The sequence below is a fragment of the Ahaetulla prasina genome, chromosome 2, assembly GCF_028640845.1.
Source record: "Ahaetulla prasina isolate Xishuangbanna chromosome 2, ASM2864084v1, whole genome shotgun sequence".
NCBI classification, from domain to species: domain Eukaryota; kingdom Metazoa; phylum Chordata; class Lepidosauria; order Squamata; family Colubridae; genus Ahaetulla; species Ahaetulla prasina.
This window is the reverse complement of record NC_080540.1, coordinates 277,133,247-277,158,617: the sequence shown is the minus strand read 5'-3', so window position 1 is coordinate 277,158,617 and position 25,371 is coordinate 277,133,247. Positions and strand designations below refer to the sequence as shown.

At 46.1% G+C, this 25,371-nt stretch overlaps 1 protein-coding gene across 1 annotated transcript in view; it reads right to left on the bottom strand.

The window, feature by feature from the left end:
• Positions 1-540: 540 nt before the first annotated feature.
• The window catches only part of LOC131190742 (complement component C6-like), a 50,613-nt gene continuing 25,782 nt past the window's right edge, over positions 541-25,371 (bottom strand). Inside the window, 10 exon segments of the mRNA XM_058168097.1 lie at positions 541-699; positions 5,685-5,875; positions 13,718-13,959; positions 15,591-15,681; positions 17,937-18,128; positions 19,778-19,913; positions 21,484-21,592; positions 22,243-22,414; positions 22,683-22,908; positions 24,797-24,963. Of these exon segments, the coding sequence (XP_058024080.1) occupies positions 541-699; positions 5,685-5,875; positions 13,718-13,959; positions 15,591-15,681; positions 17,937-18,128; positions 19,778-19,913; positions 21,484-21,592; positions 22,243-22,414; positions 22,683-22,908; positions 24,797-24,963 (1,685 nt within the window).

Genomic DNA, 25,371 nt, shown 5'->3' with positions numbered 1-25,371 from the left:
ATATGAAGAACGGTTTACATGAACTGGGCATGGCTAGTCTAGTGAAGAGAAGGACCGGGGGAGACATGATAGCAGTGTTTCAATATCTGAGGGGCTGATGAAGAGAGGAGGAGGTCAAGCTGTTTTCCAAAGCAACTGAAGGCCAGACAAGGAATAATGGAGGGAAACTGACCAAGGAGAGATTCAACCTAGAAATGTGGAGGAACTTTCTGACAGTGAGAACAATCAACCAATGGAACAGCTTGCCTTTGGAAGTTGTGGGAGCTTCATCACTTGAGACTTTCAAGAAAAGATTGGACTGCCATTTGTCAGAAATGGAGTAGGGTCTCCTGCTTGATGGGGTTGGGGGGGTTGGACTAGATGAACTATAAGGTCCCTTCCAACTCTGTTAATCTGTTATGATAACACGAAAATTGTGGATTTTTATTTACTAAACAATTTCAAATTATCAGTATCTTTGAGGAACCTGAATTCAGCATACAAGAAATAGCACATTGCTATTATTAAAAGAAAAATAAATGGTAACAGTTACTATTAATCTCACAACTTCACAATTTTAGGCACATTAGAGATATCCTCTTCCTGAAAGCCAGCCGATTTCTCAAATACTTTTCTCTCTGTTTTGCTCTCACCTTCAGTAATGCCAGTATTACTCATTTCTAACATATCTGAAACAAGGCATTTCAGGTTATAGGGCTGCTATAATTGCAGCATTAGGAAGAGGCTATGGCTCTTATTCTTACCTGCTTTTGGAATGAAATACTCAACATTTCATGTACAGCTTATATGGAAATAGCAAATCTCTAGCATGCATTTTTTTTAAGGAGACTAGTTTGACTTCAGGATATTTTGTGATGTCCATGTACACCTAGTCATCCTGTTACACATTGTTACACACTATCAGTGCCTAAGTATCCTTTGGTGGTAGCTATATTATGAATGTGCTAACCACTTGTTCTCAAAACTCCCCAAATGCTGAGATTCATTATTTATTTATTTATTTATTTTATTTATTTATTAAATTTGTATACCGCCCTTCTCCCGAAGGACTCAGGGCGGTTCACAGCCAAGTAAAATAGACAATATATAAATACAATTTAAAATACACTTAAAAAACTTATTAAAATTGGCCACAATTAAAATTTAAAACTAAAACCCATTTAAAAACCCATAAATTTAAAAACTAACCCAGGCCAGCGCAGATAAATAGGTAAGTTTTAAGCTCATGCGAAAGGTTCGGAGGTCCGGAAGTTGACGAAGTCCTGGGGGGAGGTCGTTCCAGAGGGCGGGAGCCCCCACAGAGAAGGCCCTTCCCCTGGGCGTCGCCAGACGACACTGTCGCGCCGACGGCACCCTGAGGAGTCCCTCTCTGTGAGAGCGCACGGGTCGGTGAGAGGTATTCGGTAGCAGCAGGCGGTCCCGTAAGTAGCCCGGCCCTATGCCATGGAGCGCTTTAAAGACGTTCACCAAAACCTTGAAGCGCACCCGGAAAGCCACAGGCAGCCAGTGCAGCCTGCGCAGGATAGGTGTCATTCGGGAGCCCCGAGGGGCTCCCTCTATCACCCGCGCAGCTGCATTCTGGACTAACTGTAGCCTCCGGATGCCCCTCAAGGGGAGCCCCATGTAGAGAGCATTGCAGTAATCCAGACGAGACGTCACAAGGGCGTGAGTGACCGTGCATAGGGCATCCCGGTCTAGAAAGGGGCGCAACTGGCGCACCAGGCGAACCTGGTGGAAAGCTCTCCTGGAGACGGCCGTCAGGTGTTCATCAAAAGACAGCCGTTCATCCAGGAGAACGCCCAAATTGCGCACCCTCTCCATCGGGGCCAATGACTCGCTCCCGACAGTCAGCGGAGGACTCAGCTGACTGTACCGGGATGCCGCCATCCACAGCCACTCTGTCTTGGAGGGATTGAGCTTGAGCCTGTTTCTCCCCATCCAGACCCGTACGGCTTCCAAACACCGGGACAGCACTTCGATAGCTTCATTGGGGTGGCCCGGTGTGGAAAAGTACAGCTGAGTGTCATCAGCGTACAGCTGGTACCTCACACCGAAACCACTGATGATCTCACCCAGCGGCTTCATATAGATGTTGAACAGAAGGGGCGAGAGGATCGACCCCTGCGGCACCCCACAAGTGAGGCGCCGCGGGGTCGACCTCTGCCCCCCCGTCAACACCGTCTGCGGCCGGTCGGAGAGATAGGAGGAGAACCACCGATAAACGGTGCCTCCCACTCCCAATCCCCCCAACCGGCGCAGCAGGATACCATGGTCGATGGTATCAAAAGCCGCTGAGAGGTCTAATAGGACCAGGGCAGAGGAACAACCCCTATCCCTGGCCCTCCAGAGATCATCCACCAACGCGACCAAAGCCGTCTCAGTGCTGTAACCGGGCCGGAAGCCGGCCTGGACCGGGCCCAGATAGACAGTTCCCCCCAGGTGCAGGGGAAACTGATATGCCACCATACTCTCTACAACCTTCGCGGCGAAGCGAAGGTTGGAGACCGGACGATAATTACCTAAAACAGCCGGGTCCAGGGAAGGCTTCTTGAGGAGGGGCCTCACCACCGCCTCTTTCAAGGCGGCCGGAAAGACTCCCTCCAACAAGGAAGCACTCGTAATCCCCTGGAGCCAGCCTCGTGTCACCTCCCGAGTGGCCAGCACCAGCCAGGAGGGCACGGGTCCAGTAAACACGTGGTGGCATGCAGTCTACCCAGCAACCTGTCCATGTCCTCGGGAGTCACAGGGTCAAACGCATCCCAGACAACATCACCAAGACCGCCCTCGGACGCCCCATCCGAATCGCCACAATTTTGGTCCAGACCGTCCTTAAGCTGAGCGATTTTATCGTATAGATAACCGTTAAACTCCTCAGCACGTCCCTGCATCGGGTCATCCCGCTCCCCTGGTGAAGGAGGCGGGCCACCAAACAGGGCAGCTGGGCGGTTATCTGCCGACGCAATGAGGGAGGAGGCGTAGCAACGCCTCGCTTCCCTCAATGCCACTAGGTAGGTCCTAGTATAGGATCTAACTAGTGTCCGATCAGCCTCTGAGCGGCTGGACCTCCAGGAACTCTCTAGGCGTCTTCTTCGGGGGTTCAACCCCTCAGCTCCTCGGAGAACCAAGGGCGGTTGGGATCTGCGCCGGGTCAGAGGCCGCAAAGGCACGACACGGTCTAAGGCCCCAGCCGCAGCCCGTTCCCAGGCTGCAGCTAGTTCCTCTGCCGTGCCGTGAGCCAGACCCTCAGGAAGTGGCCCAAGCTCCGTCTGAAACCTCTCTGGGTCCATTAGGCGCCTGGGACGGTACCAACGTAATGGTTCCGTCTCCCTGCGGTGTTGGGTAGCGGTCAGAAAGTCCAGGCGAAGGAGAGAGTGATCTGACCATGACAAAGGTTCAATGACTATTTCCTTTAAGTCCAGATCTCTCAACCACTGACCAGAGACAAAAATCAGGTCCAGTGTGCCTCCCCCGATGTGAGTGGGGCCATCCACTACTTGAGTCAGGTCCAAGGCCGTCATGGAAGCCAAGAACTCCCGAGCTACCGTCGATGACGAGCCAGCAGATGGCAGATTAAAGTCCCCCATGACTAAAAGTCTGGGGGTCTCCACTGCCACCCCGGCAAGCACCTCTAGAAGCTCGGGCAGGGCAGCTGTCACGCAGCAAGGAGCCAGGTACGCGACCAGCAAGCCCAACTGACATCTACGACCCCACCTCACAAAGAGGGATTCACACCCGCAATCTGAGGTACAGTGGTCTCCTCGGCTCTAGACTCTCTTTAATAACAACCGCCACCCATCCACCCCTACCCTGGGCACTCGGCTGATGGAATGCACGGAAACCCGGTGGGCACATCTCGACCAGGGGCACGCCCCCTTCAGTACCCAACCAGGTCTCCGTAACGCCTATAATATCCGTGGCACCCCCCTGAATCAGATCATATATTAGGGGGGCCTTATTGGCCACGGACCGTGCGTTGCATAACATCAGACGAAGGCCCAGGCTCTGAGAGTCTTGACCATCCGGGAAACGGGTGAAGTCAGGGGGATCGGGGCACGCGATCGCCTGCATACATCGAACGCGTGACCCCTTGCATCGATACGATCCCCCCCTTCCGCCATATCTGCCCCTCCCACTTACCGTGCAAATAGACTCACCCTCACACAAAGGAACACACTCCCCCCCCATAACCTCCGAACCCATTTGACAGTCGCCACGAGCATGCGCTGGAACTGGTTTCCCTCCCGACGGGCTACCCCCATCACCCGCCCTACCCCTCCCACCCCTTAAAATTGCCCTGTCTAAAAACCCCCAAAGGCTCTTTCTTCTCGCATGCCACCTCTGTGGGTCCCAAGACCCGTCATTGAGGCCGGCCCTTGGTAGCGATATGGGCCATTCCTGCGAGGCGGGGGCACCTCGCAGGCGCAAGAGTTCATGTACAGTGTAGCGCATAGAAAAAGTGCGAATCGACGAGGGATGCTAAGATGGTAAAATCCCAAAGAGATAAAATGGTGAATCTTCCAGCGGGAGTCCAGTTGGTAAAAGGACAGATGGAGCAGGAACCGGATAGCGATGACAGAGCAGGAACAGACAGGCCGGCAATCTCCATAGTGTGCCTATGGGGAATAGTTCTACAAGGTCTTAGTCAAGTAGAAATGGCTATCGGTCTGTCCGGGTCCATAGACCAGTCCAAGCTATTCCAATCCAGTCCAATCCTCTCCATAACCCGCAGATGGACATGCATGACCGACCAGTTTAGGTGATCCAAAGTCCGGTATGGGAGGGGGGGGGGAAGGGGAGGTAGAAATACGATGGAGCAAGCCAGGCCTCCAAGGGCCATTTGATGACACGCAAAACAGGCCACAAGAGGGGACAAACTTCAGCCATGAATCCGGCCTCCTCTCCCACCGAGGCCTCACCACACCCATCCATTGGTGGGACTGCCAAACACAGGGCGCCATTGGGCAGGCGCCTCGCAGTCCACAAGGCCTCGCCGGGCCCAACCAGCACCGAAGAAACTGGCGCCGATGGAGCTGGCGCCAACGGAGCTGGCAGGCCCACTGACAGCCAAAAAACGGGTCGGGATTCGAATCCACAACCCGAAGCTGTCGGAGCCAGGCCGGGACCGCCGCCGACGATCTCCCGCCGCTGGAGCTTGGCCAGGATCGCCGGGGTCGCCGCTGGAATCGCCGCTGGGATCGCCGCTGGGGCAGGGCTGAAATCACCGCTGGGGCAGGGCCGGAGCCAAGGCCGGAGCCCGCAACAAGCCGCAGGCCTCCCTCGCCTCTCTCGCCTCCCTCGCGTCCTCGCCGCCTCCAAAATGGCCGCCCCTTCCGGACCGCCTCTCCGTCCCTCGGCCCGTTCTCGGCTGCCGTATGTCCCGAGAGGCCACAAACCTCTCCAGCGGCAGCCAGATAGATCATACCCCACACCGAGGGACCGGAGAAGCCTGGTGAGTCAGCCGAAGTCTCCATTTCCTGGGAAAGCCACCATCGCCGAATTCGGACTCTTCTAAACCGCCACCATTCTCGCGCATGCGCAGAGCCTCACTTAATTTCATGTAGATTCAACTGAAACAATTAGTAGGCTATAAACAAAAATTCAGTTCTTATATCAACATTTTAATTCAATGAATTTATTTTGAACTGTGATTGAAATGGGACTGAGTACATCAGATATCTCTTTGCCATCTCATTTTATGGCACACATTTCCCAGGATGCAACAGCGCTGCCTTCACGTTGGCACATTTCATGGCTCCAAGCACACAGATCGTTGATGTCCTCCTTTGGTTTCTAGACCCGTATTGAATGCAATAGACCTGTTCTTCACCCTTTGGACACTGATTTGGAAGCAGACAGGTACAGTGCAACCTTTCTTCTGCAAATAGATAAAAATGTATGATCATTTAGTTTTACAGGTAGTCCTCAACTTACAACAGTTCTTCTAGTGACTGTTCGAAGTTACAATGACACTGGACACTTTTCACACATCTTATCTTATCTTTTCTTTTATGTACACTGAGAGCATATGTACCAAGACAAATTGTATGTCCAATCACACTTGGCCAATGAAGAATTCTATTCTATTCTATTCTATTCTATTCTATTCTATTCTATTCTATTCTATTCTATTCTATTCTATTCTATTATGTAAAGGTAAAGATAAAGGTTCCCCTCACACATACGTGCTAGTTGTTCCCAACTCTAGGGGGCGGTGCTCATCTCTGTTCCAAAGCTGAAGAACCAGCGCTGTCCAAAGACGTCTCCATGGTCATGTGGCCGGCATGACTAAACATCAAAGGCGCACGGAACGCTGTTACCTTCCCACCAAAGATGGTCTCTATTTTTCTACTTGCATTTTTTACGTGCTTTCGAACTGCTAGGTTGGCAGAAGCTGGGACAAGGAACAGGAGCTCACCCCGTTACACGGCAGCACTAGGGATTCGAACCGCTGAACTGCCGACCTTTCGATCAACAAGCTCAGCGTCTTACCCACTAAGACACCACGTCCCTTATTCTATTATGACTGTTACAGTATTTGCTTGATCATGTAATCAAAAAATGATCTACTGAGCATGTCCAAGATGGCGCCGCCCTGCTGATCGGGGGAGCGGCAGTGGGCCTTTTCGGGCCCTGTCCGGTTCTGGGGGGGGGCCTTGGTGACATCTTAGGCCCCCGGACCTGATGGAGGAGCATCCAGTCACCCGGAGGAGGGGTGACTTGGCGCAGGACGACTCCGGGGGGCGTTGGGAGGAGCCCCGGAGCGTCCTGCTGCAGCGGTGGTCATGGCGGCTGGCCGGCTTGCTGGGCGATCGCGGCTTGCCGCCGGCCTTTTTCGGCGGTCTGGCGGCGGCGGCGGCGGCGGCGGCAGCGACGGCGACGGGGGGTCACTGATGTTCAGGCCCCCTTGGACCCCGCCTGTGGGAGGAAGCGGTGGCGGCCCTGGCAGCTAGCCGGGCGGCTTGCTGGGCGGTCTGCGGCTTGCCTGGCTGCCGCCGGCCCTTTTTGGCACTCTGGCGGCGGCGGCGGCGGCGGGGGCCTTTGACATCTTGGGCCCCCTTAGATCCCCCGCCCTGATGGAGGAGGCTTCAGTCGTGGAGGAAGATGGAGGACGGGCGACTTCAGGGGCGAGGGGAGGAGCCCCGGAGCCCCGGAGGAGGCCCAGTGGAGATCTGGAGGGCCTACCGGGCCCCCGTCGGCCTTTGTTGGTTTTCTGGCGGTGGCGGCCTGGCTTTTTCGTCTGGCGTCGGTGGAGTGACTGGCGTCCCTTCCTAGTTGGGGGGGGATGTCGGTGGCCTCATGCGGCGGCGATGGGGCGCTTTGGTGACGACGGCCGGGCGGAGGTGGCCGGTGGCGGCGGCCTACCTCGGCGCTTCAAGGTGGCGGACGGCCTGTTTAACATCTCTACCATCGGTCCGCCCCCCCCCCTCTCCTTCTTCCTTAGTCCACCCCTGACTATTTATAGGTGGGTGGCGAACTGACTGAATGAGTGGTTTTGTTTTCTACCCCACGAGGATCACTATTGACTGCTTCCCATCAGGACTGACTGACAGACCGGTTGTGGTCACTGTATCATCTGTTACCATCTTGACCGGCCCAGGATGGGCCTCCTGCCGGACTTTCTTGGTGATGCGACGCCACGGCGGCTGACCTTCTTGCCCTGCGAGGCGCCCCTCTCGCGGGTTTGGCCCTCCATACTATCGAGGCCCACCTTGAGGACGGGCTTTGGAGCCCGAGAGGTGGCATGCTAAAAATAGGAGGCTTAGGGCTTTTAATTAGTTGTTTTAAGAAATTTTTAAGGGAGTTTTAATGGGGATTTTAAGGGTTGGGAGGGGAGGGATTGACGGGTGGGGAGAGAACCCGTCGGGAGGGGTGGGAGGGTTAGGGCGGGTATTGGGAGTAGCCCGGGTGGGGAGCCAGTCCTTGCGCTCGTGGCGGTTTAGTAATGGGTTCGGAGGTTATAGGGGGGGATTACGTTCCTTTTGGTGAGGGTGGTTCCATTTGCACGGTAAGTGGGAGGGGCAGATATGGCGGAAGGGGGGGACCGCATCGTTTTGGGGGGGCGCGCGCTCGATGTCTGCAGGCGATCGCGCGCCCCGATCCCCCTCCCTTCTCCCGTCCCCCGGATGGTCAAGACCCTCAGAGCCTGGGCCTTCGTCTGATGTTATGCAACACACGGTCCGTGGCCAATAAGGCCCCCCTAATACATGATCAGATTCAGGGGGGTGCCGCGGATATTATAGGCGTTACGGAGACCTGGTTGGGCACTGAAGGGGGCGTGCCCCTGGTCGAGATGTGCCCACCGGGTTTCCGTGCATTCCATCAGCCGAGGGCCCAGGGTAGGGGTGGTGGGGTGGCGGTTGTTATTAAGGAGAGTCTAGAGCCGAGGGAGACCACTGTACCTCAGATTGCCGGGTGTGAATCCCTCTTTGTGAGGTGGGGTCATAGGTGTCAGATGGGCTTGCTGGTCACGTACCTGGCTCCTTGCTGCGTGACAGCCGCCCTGCCCGAGCTCCTGGAGGTGCTGGCTGGGGTGGCAGTTGAGACCCCCAGACTTTTAGTCATGGGGGACTTTAACTTGCCATCTTCCGGCTCGTCATCGACGGCAGCTCGGGAGTTCATGGCTTCCATGACGGCCTTGGACCTGACCCAAGTAGTTGATGGCCCTACTCACATTGGGGGTGGCACTCTGGACCTGATTTTTGTCTCTGGTCAGTGGTTGAGAGATCTGGACTTAAAGGAAATAGTCATTGAACCTTTGTCATGGTCAGATCACTCTCTTCTTCGCCTGGACTTTCTGACCGCCATTCACCACCGCAGGGAGGCGGAGCCGATCGTTGGTTCCGTCCCAGGCGCCTGATGGACCCGGATGGGTTCCGGACGGAGCTTGGGCCATTTCCTGAGGTCTGGCTCACGGCTCGGTTGAGGAACTTGTTGCGGCCTGGGAGCGGGCGGCGGGGCCTTAGACCGTGTCGTGCCTTTGCGACCTCTGACCCGGCGCAGGTCCCAACCGGCTCCTTGGTTCTCCGAGGAGCTGAGAGGATGAAGCGCGGAGAAGGCGCCTAGAGAGTTCCTGGAGGTCTAGCCGTTCAGAAGCTGATCGGACACTAGTGAAGTCCTATACTAGGACTTACCTAGTGGCATTGAGGAAGCGGCGTAGCTCGCCTCCTCCCTCATTGCATCGGCAGATAACCGCCCAGCCGCCCTGTTTGGTGACCCGCTCCCTCCTACACCAGGGGCGGGATGACCCGATGCAGGGACGTGCTGAGGAGTTTAACGGTTATCTATACGATAAAATCGTTCAACCGGGATGGTTTGGACGAAGATTGGGGTGATACGGGTGAGACGGCTGAGGGCGGTCTTGGTGACATTTTATGGGATGAGTTTGACCCTGTTGCTCCCGAGGACATGGACAGGTTGTTGGGGAGGCTGAATGCCACCACATGTTTACTGGACCCGTGCCCCTCCTGGTTGGTGCTGGCCACGCAGGAGGTGACCCGAGGCTGGCTCCAGGCGTTCTGGCGCTTCTTTGGTGGAGGTGTCTTTCCGGCCACCTTGAAAGAGGCGGTGGTGAGGCCCCTCCTCAAGAAGCCTTGCCTGGACCCGGCTGTTTTAGGTAATTATCGTCCGGTCTCCAACCTTCGCTTCGCGGCGAAGGTTGTTGAGAGTATGGTGGCATATCAGTTTCCCTTACACCTGGATGAAACTGTCTATCTAGACCCGTTCAGTCCGGTTTCCGGCCCGGTTACAGCACGGAGGCGGCTTTGGTCGCGTTGGTGGATGATCTCTGGAGGGCCAGGGATAGGGGTTGTTCCTCTGCCCTGGTCCTATTAGACCTCTCAGCGGCTTTCGATACCATCGACCATGGTATCCTGCTGCGCGGTTGGAGGATTGGGAGTGGGAGGCACCGTTTATCGGTGGTTCTCCTCCTATCTCTCCGACCGGTCGCAGTCGGTGTTGACAGGGGGCAGAGGTCGGCCCGAGGCCCCTCACTTGTGGGGTGCCGCAGGATCGATCCTCTCGCCTTCTGTTCAACATCTACATGAAGCCGCTGGGTGAGATCATCAGTGGGTTCGGTGTGAGGTACCAGCTGTGCGGATGACACCCAGCTGTACTTTTCCACACCGGACCACCCCAACGAAGCTATCGAAGTGCTGTCCCGGTGCCTGGAGGCCGTACGGGTCTGGATGGGGAGAAACAGGCTCAAGCTCAATCCCTCCAAGACAGAGTGGCTGTGGATGCCGGCATCCCGGTACAGTCAGCTAAATCCGCGGCTGACCATCGGGGGGGGGGCATTGGCCCCGATGGAGAGGGTGCGCAACTTAGGCGTCCTCCTGGATGAACGGCTGTCTCTAGAAGATCATTTGACGGCCGTCTCCAGGAGAGCGTTCTACCAGGTTCGCCTGGTGCGCCAGTTGCGCCCCTTTCTGGACCGGGAGGCCCTTTGCACGGTCACTCACGCCCTTGTGACGTCTCGCCTGGATTACTGCAACGCTCTCTACATGGGGCTTCCCTTGAAGGGCATCCGGAGGCTGCAGTTAGTTCAGAATGCGGCTGCGCGGGTGATAGAGGGAGCCCCTCGTGGCCCCCGCATAACACCCACCCTGCGCAGGCTGCACTGGCTACCTGTGGCCTTCCGGGTGCGCTCCAAGGTTTTGGTGACCACCTTTAAAGCGCTCCATGGCATAGGGCCGGGTTATCTACGGGACCGCCTACTGCGACCAGATACCTCTCACCGACCCGTGCGCTCTCACAGAGGGACTCCTCAGGGTGCCGTCAGCTAGGCAGTGTCGGTTGGCGACGCCCAGGGGAAGGGCCTTCTCTGTGGGGGCTCCCACCCTCTGGAACGAACTCCCCCCAGGACTCCGTCAACTTCCTGACCTTCGAACCTTCCGTCGCGAGCTCAAGACACATTTATTCATCTGTGCAGGACTGGCTTAGATTTTTAAATTTAGAGGGGTTTTAAATTGATTTTAATATTTATATTTGATATTTATATTTCTATTTTTAATAATTCGGGCGCTAGAATAAGTTTTTTAAGGATTATTTTAATTTGTATATTGATATTGATGTTTTATATGCCTGTAAACCGCCCTGAGTCCTTTGGGAGATAGGGCGGTATATAAATTCGAATAATAAATAAATAAATAAATAAATAAATAAATAAAATTCAGATGCTCGGCAACTGATTCATATTTATGACAGTTGCAGCATCCAGAATCATGTGTTTACCTTTTGCAACTTTCCGACAAGCAAAGTCAATGGAGAAGCCAGATTCACTTAACAACTCTGTTACTCACTTAATGATGACAGGATTCACTTAACAACTGTGGCAAGAAATGTAGTAAAATGGGGCAAAATTCACTTAACATCTGTCTCATTTAGCAACAAAAATGTTGGGTTCGATTATGGTCATACATCGAGGATTACCTGTACTTTAGTATTTTTTTTTTATTTGCATTTATATCCCGCCCTTCTCCGAAGAAGAAGAATTTTGTGTGTATGTGTGTGTGTGTGTGTTTTTTCATTTGGCATGCACCTATAGCTAAATGCTGTACAAGACCTATTTTGCAGTAAGCATCATAAAACCGAAATAAATCTTCTTAACAAGAATTGATTCTTGATCCATAATAACAACTTCCTAAGTTTTATAAAAACGACCCTTGTAATAGAAGTTGCTGGGGATTTGGGGTTTTTCTGCCTGATTATAAATCAACTCTTGCAATAAGGTTTTGTAGCCGAGATCCACATTCAGTTTTTCAGGAGTGGCAAAATAGAATAGAATTTTTTTATTGGCCGAGTGTGATTGGACACACAAGGAATTTGTCTTGGTGCATATGCTCTCAGTGTACATAAAAGAAAAGATACGTTCATCAAGGTACAACATTTACAACATAAATGATGGTCAATATATCAATATAAATCATAAATCAACAAAGTTACAGTCATACAGTCAAAAGTGGAAGGAGCTGGGTGATGGGAACGATGAGAAGATTAATAGTAGTGCAGATTTAGTAAATAGTTTGACAGTGTTGAGGGAATTAATTGTTTAGCAGAGTGATGGCCTTCAGGGAAAAACTGTTCTTGTGTCTAGTTGTTCTGTTGTGCAGTGCTCTATAGCGTCGTTTTGAGGGTAGGAGTTGAAACAGTTTATGTCCTGGATGTGAGGGATCCTCAGCAGATGGATGATGAGTAGGTAAGGCTATATCGTGCAATTTAGATAAGATTGGAATTTTCAGTGTATATCTGTTCAGAGTGATAAAGATGTGATAGAACTGGGGAGTTTTAATTTTATTTCATCAACAACTTCATCTACACCAAGGCTGTCAAACTCCCGGCCCGTCAGCCATATGCATCATGCGCTGGCCACGCCCCCACCCAGTTTAGCAAAAGGGGGGAAAGTCCCAATATGTCATGTGACGCTGCCATAATGTGAGTTTGACACCCCTGATCTACACCTTCTTACTAGATGTTTTAAGGCTTAAAATTGCAATTTTTTTGTTTCCCTGTGTCAATATAATGCAAAACAAACCCTACCAACCGTTCTTTAGGAGCAGATATAAAATAGATTCTGTTTTTAACTAGTGAGTTTTAAAGCAAGAGCAAAGGAGTTGGAAATTTTAACTTTAACCACACAAGGCTTTTTTTTTTAAAGACGATAAGCCAAATCTTTTTCTGTAGGAATCTCTGCCAAGGCAATTTACAGGAAAGTGCACAATTACTATCATCCTACCGCCCAGTGAAAAATAAGTTGCATAACAAACAGTGATCTGGGCATCATTTTCAGGAATATTTCACAACCACACATTTTTTTAAATCTTTTCTAAACAAAGCTAAATAAATAAAGGATGCATTTAAAGGGATTGTTAGATACTACGCTTTTAAGAAATCTCGGGGGACAGCAACATAATTCCACCCATTTTCCTTCTCGTCTCTTTCTATATGAAGCTTTTAAATGGGCCTTTATCTGGTCCAGTGCTTGGGAAGTCATACTATAGGACCATGATGGCAAACCTATGGTACGCGTGCCCAAAGTGGCATGCAAAGCTATGTCGCCCAGCACGCATGGCCTTGCCTGTTTGTCTTCCTGGTTTCTGGCACACATGTGCATGCAATGATCAGCTGTCCTTTGCGTGCGTGGCAGTGCCAAAAACCGGTGCGTGCGTGCGTGCTGGCCAGCTGATTGTCTGTTGCACATGCATGCCAGAACCCGAAAGTTCAACTTTTCCAGAGCGCGATTCTTTTGTACGCATGGCAGTGCCAAAAACCGGCCTGTGCCACGCATGCTGGGTAGCTGATCATTGGGCGTGCATGCATGCTAGAACCCAGAATTTCAGCTTTTCCAGAGCACGACCCTGACGAGCGTGTACGCGCAATGTTTTCGTGCAACCTTTTTGGCACTTGGTGCCGAAAAGGTTCGCCATAACTGCTAGAGGATGTCTCTTCCCAGAGTAGACTTGGAGAGAAGAGGAGAAGCAAAGTAGACAGGGAGGAAGAAGAAGCAGAAGACATCCCATTGTATCATAGAAGCTGACTTATGTGAATAATGAGAATCTGATTAACTGAAACTTAATTCCACATATTTAAAAAAATAGTAACGCACATTATTTATATATCTCCATAACCAAAATTATGTGCAAATTTTTATGCATTTCGTTTTTTAAAAAATAAAATAAAATCAACCATACAAATCAAATATTGAAATGTTTAAAAGACCTACCTGAACATCTTTCCCAGTCATAGCATACATCATATCCACAAGGCTCTTTCCTTCTTGTATTTGCTGAAAGATTTGCTCTCTCCATAGCCCACGTCAACCTGGTGTCATCATTGCAAGGTCCATTATGGATAAAATGGACTTGTTCATCATTCCTGCACTTTTCGGCCAGAAAATGACAGCTAGGATTTGTAACAGTTTGTGCAGATTGTACATCCAATACACAAATACCTTCTGAGCCAGTGCTGGAAAGCCAGGAAATATAAATAATATATTTGGAGACCATAAGATGCCATTAGTTTTCCTTACTTCCATATTTCTACAATATAATGCATTGCCTGAATAGTCAATATGCAAATATTTTATTGGCCAATGTTATCAACAATCTCCAATATTCAAGAGTTTAGCATATTGGGCAACTAAGCCTGTATAATCACCAAGCTTCAATTTGTCTCTCCTCTACAATGTCTCTGATGTTAATTTTGACACTATTAACTGGCTCATTAGAAAGAAATTAGCATTTTACCCTCTTTATTATCCCAATAGGCAAGGCTATAAACTCTATCTCAGAGTAGGTAGCCCCTTGGAATATTGGAACAATAGTTAACTTTTATAGGACCATTCTTCTCCCTTGACCAGTAACCACTGTATTTTAAGGAGGCAAAAAACATAAATTGCCTGAGCTACAATAAGTTTTTGAACCTGGGAGTATTATAATCAAATTAATGTTTTAGTCTGCTTGATTTATAACGATAATAATGTTCCTGTGAACCAGCTGATTTCATTTTTTTAGAATGTGCTTAAGTACTTTTTATAATTCTTTTCCTCTGAATACCAGCCAGTTATTAACAAGGCCTTAACTTATGAGCAATTTTAAAAACCATCTGTACTACAAAGGCCAGGGACCACAATTACTATCAGGAGAAAACCAAGCCGTAATAGCTCAGGCTGTTAGAAGCCTGTTATTAGAACACAGCAGCCTGCAATTACTGCAGGTTCAAGCCCGGCCCGAGGTTGACTCAGCCTTCCATCCTTTATAAGGTAGGTAAAATGAGGACCCAGATTGTTGGGGGGCAATAAGTTGACTTTGTAAATATACAAATAGAATGAGACTATTGCCTTATACACTGTAAGCCGCCCTGAGTCTTCGGAGAAGGGCAGGATATAAATGTAAATTAAAAAAAAAAAAAACCCTCAGAACAGTATTTCGAATTTTATCAAAAAGAGTACTGGTAATCTCTGCTTTGGAAATGCCCCCAGCCAGAGTTTTTGTTTTATTTACTTGTACTATGTAATACCTTTTAGGGTAAAATATGTCGATTTTTAAGTTTTTCCTTTCGAGACTGTTCTGAAATTCTGCAAAACATTTAATAACTCAGAGATTTGCAGAGCGCAGGTGAGTTGAAAAATTTGCAAAATAGCTTTCAGCCCTGACCCTGAACACCTTGCAAATGCTTCAGTACAACAGCTTATCTCTTTTCAACAACCCAGATATATTCACTGGGACATAATGACCCTTAGAACAAGGTGACCTCCATTTTGTTTTTGGTCTTCAGGAGATATTGAATTTCATCTTACCTTTGCAAAGCTTTTAGAAATCACTGAGCCAAATTATTTAGTTCAGCTGTAACTGATGAAGTTCAGCACAAACGGTAGCCTAATGAGTATGGGCCACCTGCTATATTTATATATATAGTCCCCCAGAGACCAATAAATTTTCTAATTTTGCTCTCCACCTGTACCTACAAAAAACAGGGATGCTTTTCCTGCTGAAGAAGAATCAGCTGCCAGCAAAAAATAAGAAGGCTGCCAAATTATAGGCAGATTATAAAACCAGAAATCTGATCGATGTAGAATATTTCACACCTACACTTACCTGCAGTCCTCTTCCGGGGATATGCAGACACAATGAGAATTCACCTCTTTTTTCCCAAGACTGCAATTATCTTTGACCTGAAGTGGCTCACCTAAAGAAGGAATAAAGAGAAAGAGGGAAAGATTTCAAATGAGCTGACAAGCAGATTGTGAGATTTAGCATCCTAGTATAATCTGAACAAGAAATAAAAGTTAGACATTTCAACTGGGATCATGCTCAGTCAAGAAAGAACTGTTTATGATGCTTCAAACAGAGTATCATACTCAAGACACACAACCCAAGACACACGTTAATTAGACATGGAAGGCTAGAATTGTACACTCCTCAAAAACCTGCTTCAGTCTATAAGAGACCTAGATGATATAAGATAGAGGTATGAAAGAGATGTTTCTCTTGAGATTGCACAAGAAAATATGTAAACACCCCACCAACATATTGTAATTGGTTTGATGAGATTTTTATGTTTGTTTGTTGTCAAAAAATAAAAAATTCTTTAAAAAAAACCTGCTTCAGTCTACTCTTCATCTAGGGCAGAAGTTTGTGAGACCACCTTCATTTATTTGCTAAGAACTGTTCATCAGACTGTGTAGGGGTCCTCGCAACTTTGCTTATCAACACTGGAGGACATAGCTTTGTCAGTTTTTGGAGATATTTTCTTTAAAGTAACATGCTCTGGATCAGGGGTTTCCAACTTTGGCAACTCTAAGACTTGTGGATTTCAGCTCCCAGAGTTCCTCAGCCAGCTTACCCTGGGAGTTGAAATCCACAAGTCTTAAAGTTGCCAGGGTTGGAGACCCCTGCTCTGGATCACTTGGAATGAATTGGCATAGGACTTACTATGAGGCAGCCAAGGGATCTCTTCAAATCTTGTTTAACCTTCTAAAATCTAACTATGCTTACAATAAGACAATAATTACCACAATTGCTACCAACCTGCCTTCCATTGAGGACCTGTATACTGCATGAGTCAAAAAGAGGGCTGTGACAATATTTACAGACCCCTCGCATCCTGGAGATAAACTGTTGCAACTCCTACCCTCAAAACAACGCTATAGAGCCCTGCACACCAGAACAACTAGGCACAAGAACAGTTTTGTCCCAAATGCCATCACTCTGCTAAACAAATAATTCCCTCAACACTGTCAAACTATTTACTAAATCTGCACTACTATTACTCTTCTTATCATTCCCATCACCCATCTCCTTCCACTTATGACTGTATGACTAACTTTGTTGCTTGTATCCTTACGATTTATATTGATATTGTTTCCTGATTGCTTATTTGTAGCCTATGACTATCATTAAGTGTTGTATCATTAAGTGTTAAATTTGTACTCTATGACTATCATTAAGTGTTGTACCTTAGGATTCTTGATGAAGGTATCTTTTCTTTTATGTACACTGAGAGCATCTGCACCGAGATAAATTCCTTGTGTGTCCAATCACACTTGGCCAATAAAAAATTCTATTCTATTCTATTCTTTTGCAAAGAGGTATCTCCCTTTCCATTATTTTTAGACTAAATGTCATTCATGGCAATCGCATGGTCATTCCAAAAAGGGTCAGAAAACAAACTTCTCTACAAAGAATGGGGTGCTGCTGTAGGCATATCAGATCTTTTGAAGATTTAGAAGAATTCCTGAAGTTATTTTGTTCATTTTGAGAAAAAAATAAAATACCAACTAAACATTGCTTGTGGTTAATGCTCATCTCACCAAGAATGCTTCTGAAGCCACCTGCTCAAATTTATGTAAAAAAAAATCATCTCCTCAATAGAAATCCTTAATTCCCTACAAATAGTAGAATAGAATAGAATAGAATAGAATAGAATAGAATAGAATGGAATGGAATGGAATGGAATGGAATGGAATGGAATGGAATGGAATGGAATAGAAGAATGCTGTCGGATGGCAATCTGTATTCAGATTACTGTTTCCCAATTTAATTTGAATAGTAGACATATTTTAGATTTCCAGGGTCAATTTTTTTATTAGAAGATAAGATCCAGTCTGTGAAATCAGCTGCAAAATAAAGGATTGGGTATACATCTAGCAGCATTAAAGGACAAAGGACTTCTGAGCATTTGTTTCAAATCAGGCTTTCAATAGCAAGACTGAATTCACACACTCCTTTTGCACAATTTTCCACACTTATCACTGCTTAGATGGACTAAGTAAGATATCATTTCAGATTTACACCACATTATAGGTTTATCAGTAATTCCCAAAGTATATTCTATCTTTCTTGCTGTACAAATATTCCCATCACTAAATCTTCAACACAGAATAGCAAGCAAAAAAATAAAAATAATACTAATGAACAATTAACAGCGAACATGAAACATACTTTGCCTGCAATCAAGTGAGTTGAGAATAGCAGGGATCCAGGACATTTGATCCCCACATATGAAAGTCCCTAGACCTGTAAGACTGTACCCCCTAGGACAGCTCATGTGGATCTTGTCCCCAACATCATACTGAATTTTAAATGGGGTCACATGGACAGCATCTGAAACTAATGGTCTGATACAAGCCAACCCTGGAGTTTAAGAAAAAAAAGTTACAATTTACATTTTTTTTTAAACCTGATTCAATACAAAGCATGATCAGGCAATATACTCAAATATATAAGTATATGCAATATAAAAATATGACTTAAGCATACAAATCAAGCATCAGAATAAAACTAGGATTTTAAAAATTCCCTTATATTAGGACCAAAGATCTAAAAAGCATTCAAATATGGTCTAAAACAGGGCTCTCCAACCTTGGTCCCTTTAAGACTTGTGGACTTCAACTCCCAGAGTTCCTCAGCCAGCTTTGCTGGCTGAGGAACTCTGAGAGTTGAAGTCCACATGTCTTAAAGGGACCAAGGTTGGAGACCCCTGGTCTAAAACAAAACAAAACAAAAATATTTAGAGAAATGAAAGATATTTTTAAACAGTAACTGTCCTTAATAGTCACATACTACTTTTTTTCCTTCTAAAAATATGGGTCATGTGCCCCCACCCTGAACATGTCAGCTGAACCTGGCTGGGAAATTCTTCCTGAGGAATTCTGGGAGTTGGAGTCCACACATTTTAAAACTCCCGAGGTTGAGAAATGCTGCTTTAGCACCATCTTTCCCTAAGTGTAAAATAGCCTGAAACTTGATTTTACTTTTTCTGGATGCTGAGAGAAAACAGAGGTCTATTTAAATCCATATGACTATGCCCAGGGGTGAAATCCAGCAGGTTTTGACAGGTTCTGGAGAAATGGTAGCAGAAATTTTGAGTAGTTCAGAGAACCGGTAGCGGAAATTTTGAGTAGTTCGGAGAACCGGCAAATGCCACCTCTGGCTGGCCCCAGAGTGGAATGGAAATGGAAATTTTGCGATATCCTCCGTCAGGAGCGGGGAGAGAATGTGGATTTTGCAGTATCTTTTCCCTGCCACGCCCACCAAGCTACACCCACAGAATCGATAGTAAAAAAATTTGAATTTCACCACTGACTATACCCCTTTCTCTGTTGAAACATGAACAGCCACCAGCATAAGAAATCTTTCTATTTTTCTTCACCTTACAGGAAAGATGAGATTATGGTAATAAAATTATTAATTATATTTAACCCCATCTTTCCTGTAAGGATTACATATTCTTAACTTTCCTTAAGGAGCTTAGACCTGCATACTTTTTCATACAATCTTATAGGATTGATTAGAATTAAGTCATTTTAATTCATGAGTAGGAATTTGAACCAAAGTCTTTCTGGTCAAATAAAGATGTCCTGGCCATTGCATTAAGTTGGCTCATTCTAAGGGTAACACATGTAGCTGTTTCCTAAGCAACAATAGGATTACCAGGAGTAAAACTAGACTGATAAAGGCCATCTTCTCTTTGGAATAAAATACAAATTTTTTCTATCCTTCTATTGGGGCATACCAAACGTTGATCTTCCTCTCAAAGAAATTGAAAATGTCTGCACATTAAAATGCTTAATATTGGAATGGACAAAGCATTTTAGTCTGCACTGCATACTGATAAAGACAATACTATCAAGCCATTTGGATCAGGGCAGTTGAAACTGAGTTTAAACCCACTGAGTTTAAAAATCCAAACATGTTTTTTCATTTCACCTTTGATGCAATGTATTATTAATCATAAGACATTTGATTTACTTCCTTTTTATCCAATGTATCATGTTTCTTACATTGGCACTCAACGTTCTGCTGTTCTGCCCAAGTTTTGTCTGCAAGGCAGCGAAGGAATGGATATCCTGAGCGAAAATAGCCACTGAAGCAAAGCACTTCTGCTTGTTCTCCAACATCATAACACGGTTTTTCATTCTACAAAGTAAAAGTTTAGTGCAATAAGTGGAATATTCATTACATGAATTCTAAGTTTTAGACTTTGAAAGCAGTATTGATACCTACAATAATTTGAGTTCTCATGGTAGCGACAAAAGTATCAGGAATTAAAGCAGTTATAAAATAAACATAACAAAAGAGGGTAGGGCTAAAGAGAATGGTCTTCAAAAAAAAAAAAGGAAACTAGTTTAAGATAATGGCAGTAGGTTTTTAAAAATACTCCTGGTGTTAAGGAAAAAGTTAATATGCAGCTGAATATTTGATTGTGCATGTCAAAATGGATAGCTTTATGAGTGTACCAAGAGATGAGGGATGTAATGGGGAGCTTAAGATTGATTAAAAATATTCAATATGTAAGCATGAATCACTGCCCAGATTTATAGTAGCTTCTACTTTTAAGATAATTTTTCTTTAAAACCAATGGAGGATGCAAGACTTTGCCTTGTCGAAAAGTCCAATGGGACTTAATAATAATAATAACAACAGAGTTGGAAGGGATCTTGGAGGCCTTCTAGTCCAACCCCCTGCCCAGGCAGGAAACCCTACACCATCTCAGACAGATGGTTATCCAACATTTTCTTAAAAATTTCCAGTGTTGGAGCATTCACAACTTCTGAAGGCAAGTCGTTCCACTTATTAATTGTTTTAACTGTCAGGAAATTTCTCCTTAGTTCTAAGTTGCTTCTCTCCTTGATCAGTTTCCACCCATTGCTTCTTGTTCTACCCTCAGGTGCTTTGGAGAACAGCCCGACTCCCTCTTCTTTGTGGTAACCCCTGAGATATTGGAACACTGCTATCATGTCTCCCCTAGTCCTTCTTTTCATTAAACTAGACATACCCAGTTCCTGCAACCATTCTTCATATGTTTTAGCCTCCAGTCCCCTAATCATCTTTGTAATTATACACTCACATTTGTTCCCAGTGGAGTTTGAGGCAAAATTCCTTAATGTCTGTGAATGTTAGAGATTTATCTCTGGAACAGAAGTATCAGGGGTGAATTCCAGCAGGTTCTGGAGAACTGGTAGTGGACATTTTGAGCAATTCAGAGAACTGGCAAATACCACCTCTGGCTGGCCCCAGATTGGGGTGGGAATGGAGATTTTGCAATATCCTTCCCCCAGGAGTAGGGAAGGAATGGGGATTTTGCAGTATCCTTCCCCTGGAGTAAGGTGGGAATGGAGATTTTGCAGTATCCTTCCCCTGCCATGCCCACCAAGCCACACACACCAAACCACACCACACCACACCACGCCCACCAAGCCCACAGAACAGATAGTAAAAAAAATTGAATTTCACCACTGAGAAATATGAATAGTACATTCATCTTTTCCAATATAGCACTCTCCAGAAATTCGACTCCTCAAATTCCTCTCTGAGAATTCTGACATATAAAGGATGGAATTGTGATAGCATCTCACAAATTCATTTCCAGGAGCAATTCATCTCAAGAGCCTAAAAAGGCACTTTAGCATTAGTGCTATTTGGTGAAAGATTGGGATCCACTTAGACAAGTGTCAAAGCCTTTTCTAGTCCATTATATGCTGCTAACCCTGATGAATCCATTTTCTGGTGCTTCTGGAGTGAAACATCCTATGTCACATTTAGGTTTTATCCGGCCTTCTTCAGTATAGTCATCATCGTTTACACAAGTAGCATCCCTGTAATTGAAACACCGTCCATTTAGGAATTCATATACATATAAAGCAAAAAGTCATAGATAATCAGTGGATTGCAAACAATCTTGAGATGCCAAAGACAAATATCCAATTCTGTTACATTCATTTTATGTTTGGCAATGCCCCAACATCTAGGAGAGATGTTTATAACTTTCTGATTTGCTCTGCCTCCTTCTTTCAGATTTAGAGTAGGGGTCTCCAACCTTGGTCTCTTTAAGACTTGTGGACTTCAACTCCCAGAGTTCCTCAGCTAGCAACTTCTGGGAGTTGAAGTCCACAAGTCTTAAAGGGACCAAGGTTGGAGACCCCTGATTTAGAGAGTTCTTGGAAAATGGCTTCCTCAATTTCAAAATGCTGATAGCAAAACTTGGGCTGCATCCCCATGAAGGATCTCAAAGGGGACATTTATCTTTCTTCAGCAATCACCTTTTCAGGTGTTAATGGGGACTGTCATACTTTATACCCTTGATGCTTTTTATAAAAATTCACTTTCTATATTTTGAGATCTTGGACTTCCTCATTCACAAAGACATCTGGGGGGGTGTACATTTTGCACAACAAAATGCATATTTTGTTACTTTAACAAAATTGTGGCTTCCTGAGAATACCCCTGGTATTTTATAATGTCTTACTGGCTTTTAAACATTGAAATAAAACACCGTTCCTCATCTTCAGCGTCACCTTTACAAGGTTTTCCTCCATTCATGGGTTCAGGATTGTTGCATAGCCGAGTTCTTTGCCTCTTAAAAGATGTGTCACAAACACTCCATGCTGACCAGCAACTCCAGTAGCCATCTACTGCAACTGGAATGCAAAACAACACAATTCTTTTGCAGCCTTAGCCACACAGTCTTGATATGAGCAAAAGAGTCTACCCATCTTTCAGCTTTCCCCATCTTGATGCCCCCAGTTTCTTGAATCTCAATTGCTACTACCATCTAGCCCAGGGGTCTCCAACCTTGGCAGCCTGGAGGACTTCATGGAGAATTATAGAATTATTATTATATATAATAATTATATATATATAAGAATCTTCATGGGCAATTATAAGACGGAGCTGTTGTAAAAATACCTGATTTGTAGTCAGGTGCTCGCAGCTCACAGTTGCTTCCATATGTTCCAGACTTACATACACAGAGGCATCCAGTTTCTGATAAAACTGGTTGAGCATTATTGGGGCATGGGGCACAGTGACAGGGGTCATATTTGCTCATATATTCAGAAAAGGCCTTCCTGAGATTAAAACGTTTTGTTGCAGAGCATGGGAAATTCTTCACCAAATCCACAATGTAGGAAACCTAAGAAAGAATTATATATTCAATTTTTCAAAAGTTGTCCCAGCATATTTCTTAAATAGATAAAAACAGTTTGGGTCTTCTATCTGGGAATGACTGTTTCCTTCTGCAGGCTCAAAAGCGTACCATCAGGAGAGGTGTGCAATTTAGTCATTACCACCTCCACAAATAAAATAAAAGAGGATATCACAAGATCTCACAAGATATAGGCTCAAGTTACAGAAAGATCTTAACAGACTTGAACATTGGGCGCTATCTAACAAAATGAAATTCAACAGTGAAAAAAGTAAGGTTCTACATTTAGGCCAAAAAAACAAAATGCACCAGTACCGTATATGTGGTACCTTGCTCAATAGTAGTACCTGTGAGAGGGATCTTGGAGTCCTAGTGGATAACCATCTAGATATGAGCCAGCAGTGTGCAGCAGCTGTTAAAAAAGCCAACACAGTTCTGGGCTGCATAAACAGAGGGATAGAATCAAGATCACGTGAAGTGCTAGTACCACTTTATAATGCCTTGGTAAGGCCACACTTGGAATATTGCATCCAGTTTTGGTCGCCACGATGTAAAAAAGATGTTGAGACTCTAGAAAGAGTGCAGAGAAGAGCAACAAAGATGATTAGGGGACTGGAGGATAAAACATATGAAGAACGGTTGCAGGAACTGGGTATGTCTAGTTTAACAAAAAGAAGGACTAGGGGAGACATGATAGCAGTGTTCCAATATCTCAGGGGCTGCCACAGAGAAGAGGGAGTCGGGCTGTTCTCCAAAGCACCTGAGGGTAGAACAAGAAGCAATGGGTGGAAACTGATCAAGGAAAGAAGCAACTTAGAACTAAGGAGAAATTTCCTGACAGTTAGAACAATTAATAAGTGGAACAACTTGCCTTCAGAAGTTGTGAATGCTCCAACACTGGAAATTTTTAAGAAAATGTTGGATAACCATCTGACTGAGATGGTGTAGGGTTTCCTGCCTGGGCAGGGGGTTGGACTAGAAGGCCTCCAAGGTCCCTTCCAACTCTGATGTTATGTTATGTTATATCACAAATGAAAAAGGTCTTCTGCAGTCATGACATAAGCCTAAGACTGAAAATGAGGAATGTCAGATATTATATCTTTTCTATCTTGCTCTACGGAGTGGAGAGTTGGTCTCTAACAGAAAGCCACTTGAAGAGACTAGAAGCATTTGAAATGTGGATTTGCAGATGGCTGTTATGTATAAACTGGGTTAACAAAATCAGAAATGAGGAGGTGATAAGCCACCTGGGAAAGCCAAGGGAAATCATCAAAACCATTAAAAAGCAAAAGTTAGAATATTTTGGACATGTGATGCGACACCCGGAAAAATACGGCATACTTCACTTAATCCTCCAAGGAAAGATTGAAGACAAACGAGGTCCAGGCAGAAGAAGATTTTGGCTTCAAAATCTAAGGGTCTGGTTTGGACAAAACTCAGCAGCACTTTTTTGTGTGGCTGCTGATAAAAATAGGATCACCCCAGGGGTGAAATCCAGCAGGTTCTGACAGGTTATGGAGAACCAGTAGTGGAAATTTTGAGTAGTTCAGTAGAATTGGAAAATACCACCTCTGGCTGGGCCCAGAATGGGGAGGGAATGGAGATTTTACAGTATCCTTCCCCTGCCATGCCCACCAAGCCATGCCCACAGAACCGGTAGTTAAAAAAATGGATTTCATCACTGGATCACCCACATGATCGCCGACATCCGATGACGGATATGGCACAAGAAGAAGAATCACAAGATCTGACCATTTTAAATAGTGTAGCATTCATTCAAAATATGCCACATCCTCTTTTTCTTCTTCCTCTGTACACGGGAGCTTTGGCCCTCGCAGTAGGACATTCTGTTTTCCTCTTGTCTTTTGTCACTTACCTCAAAATCAATCACAATTGGATTGTTCTTGGCTGATTCCAGCCACTCATTAAAGATCTCGTGTCCTGGCAAAGTGCCTTTCCGTTCCCAGGCTAGGGCTGCAGCATATCGTGCCTGCCCATCCTTAACCAGGGAAATGGACCGTTCAGATGACTTCAACATGGAACCTAAAATGGATAAGTTACACAGTAGAGTTATATATTTCACTGCATGGAGAGGTGGTGGATTCGCTTGCTAAAGGAGAAAGAGGGCCCTCCAAAGGGAGTAAAGAGACATTCCAGGTTGGAGTTGGTTCGGGGGAGAAAAATCTGAGGATTGTATCTTCCATTTCCCAAGGAGAAGCAGCCGTGTAAGTTTCTTGTAATATAGATGGTCAGCAGTAAAGGATCTATTTGGGACTATTGACGGAGTGGGTCTGGTTGTTTACACTGGACAATGGATTTTTATTAAGAGTCACTAAAGTCTGGGGAATGAGAAGAGCCTAACATATAGACAATATAATGTTTTGTGTGTGTGTGTATGTGTTTGTCTGTGGGTGTGTTGTATGTTTTAAGGGGTAAAAGAAGTGCCTTAAT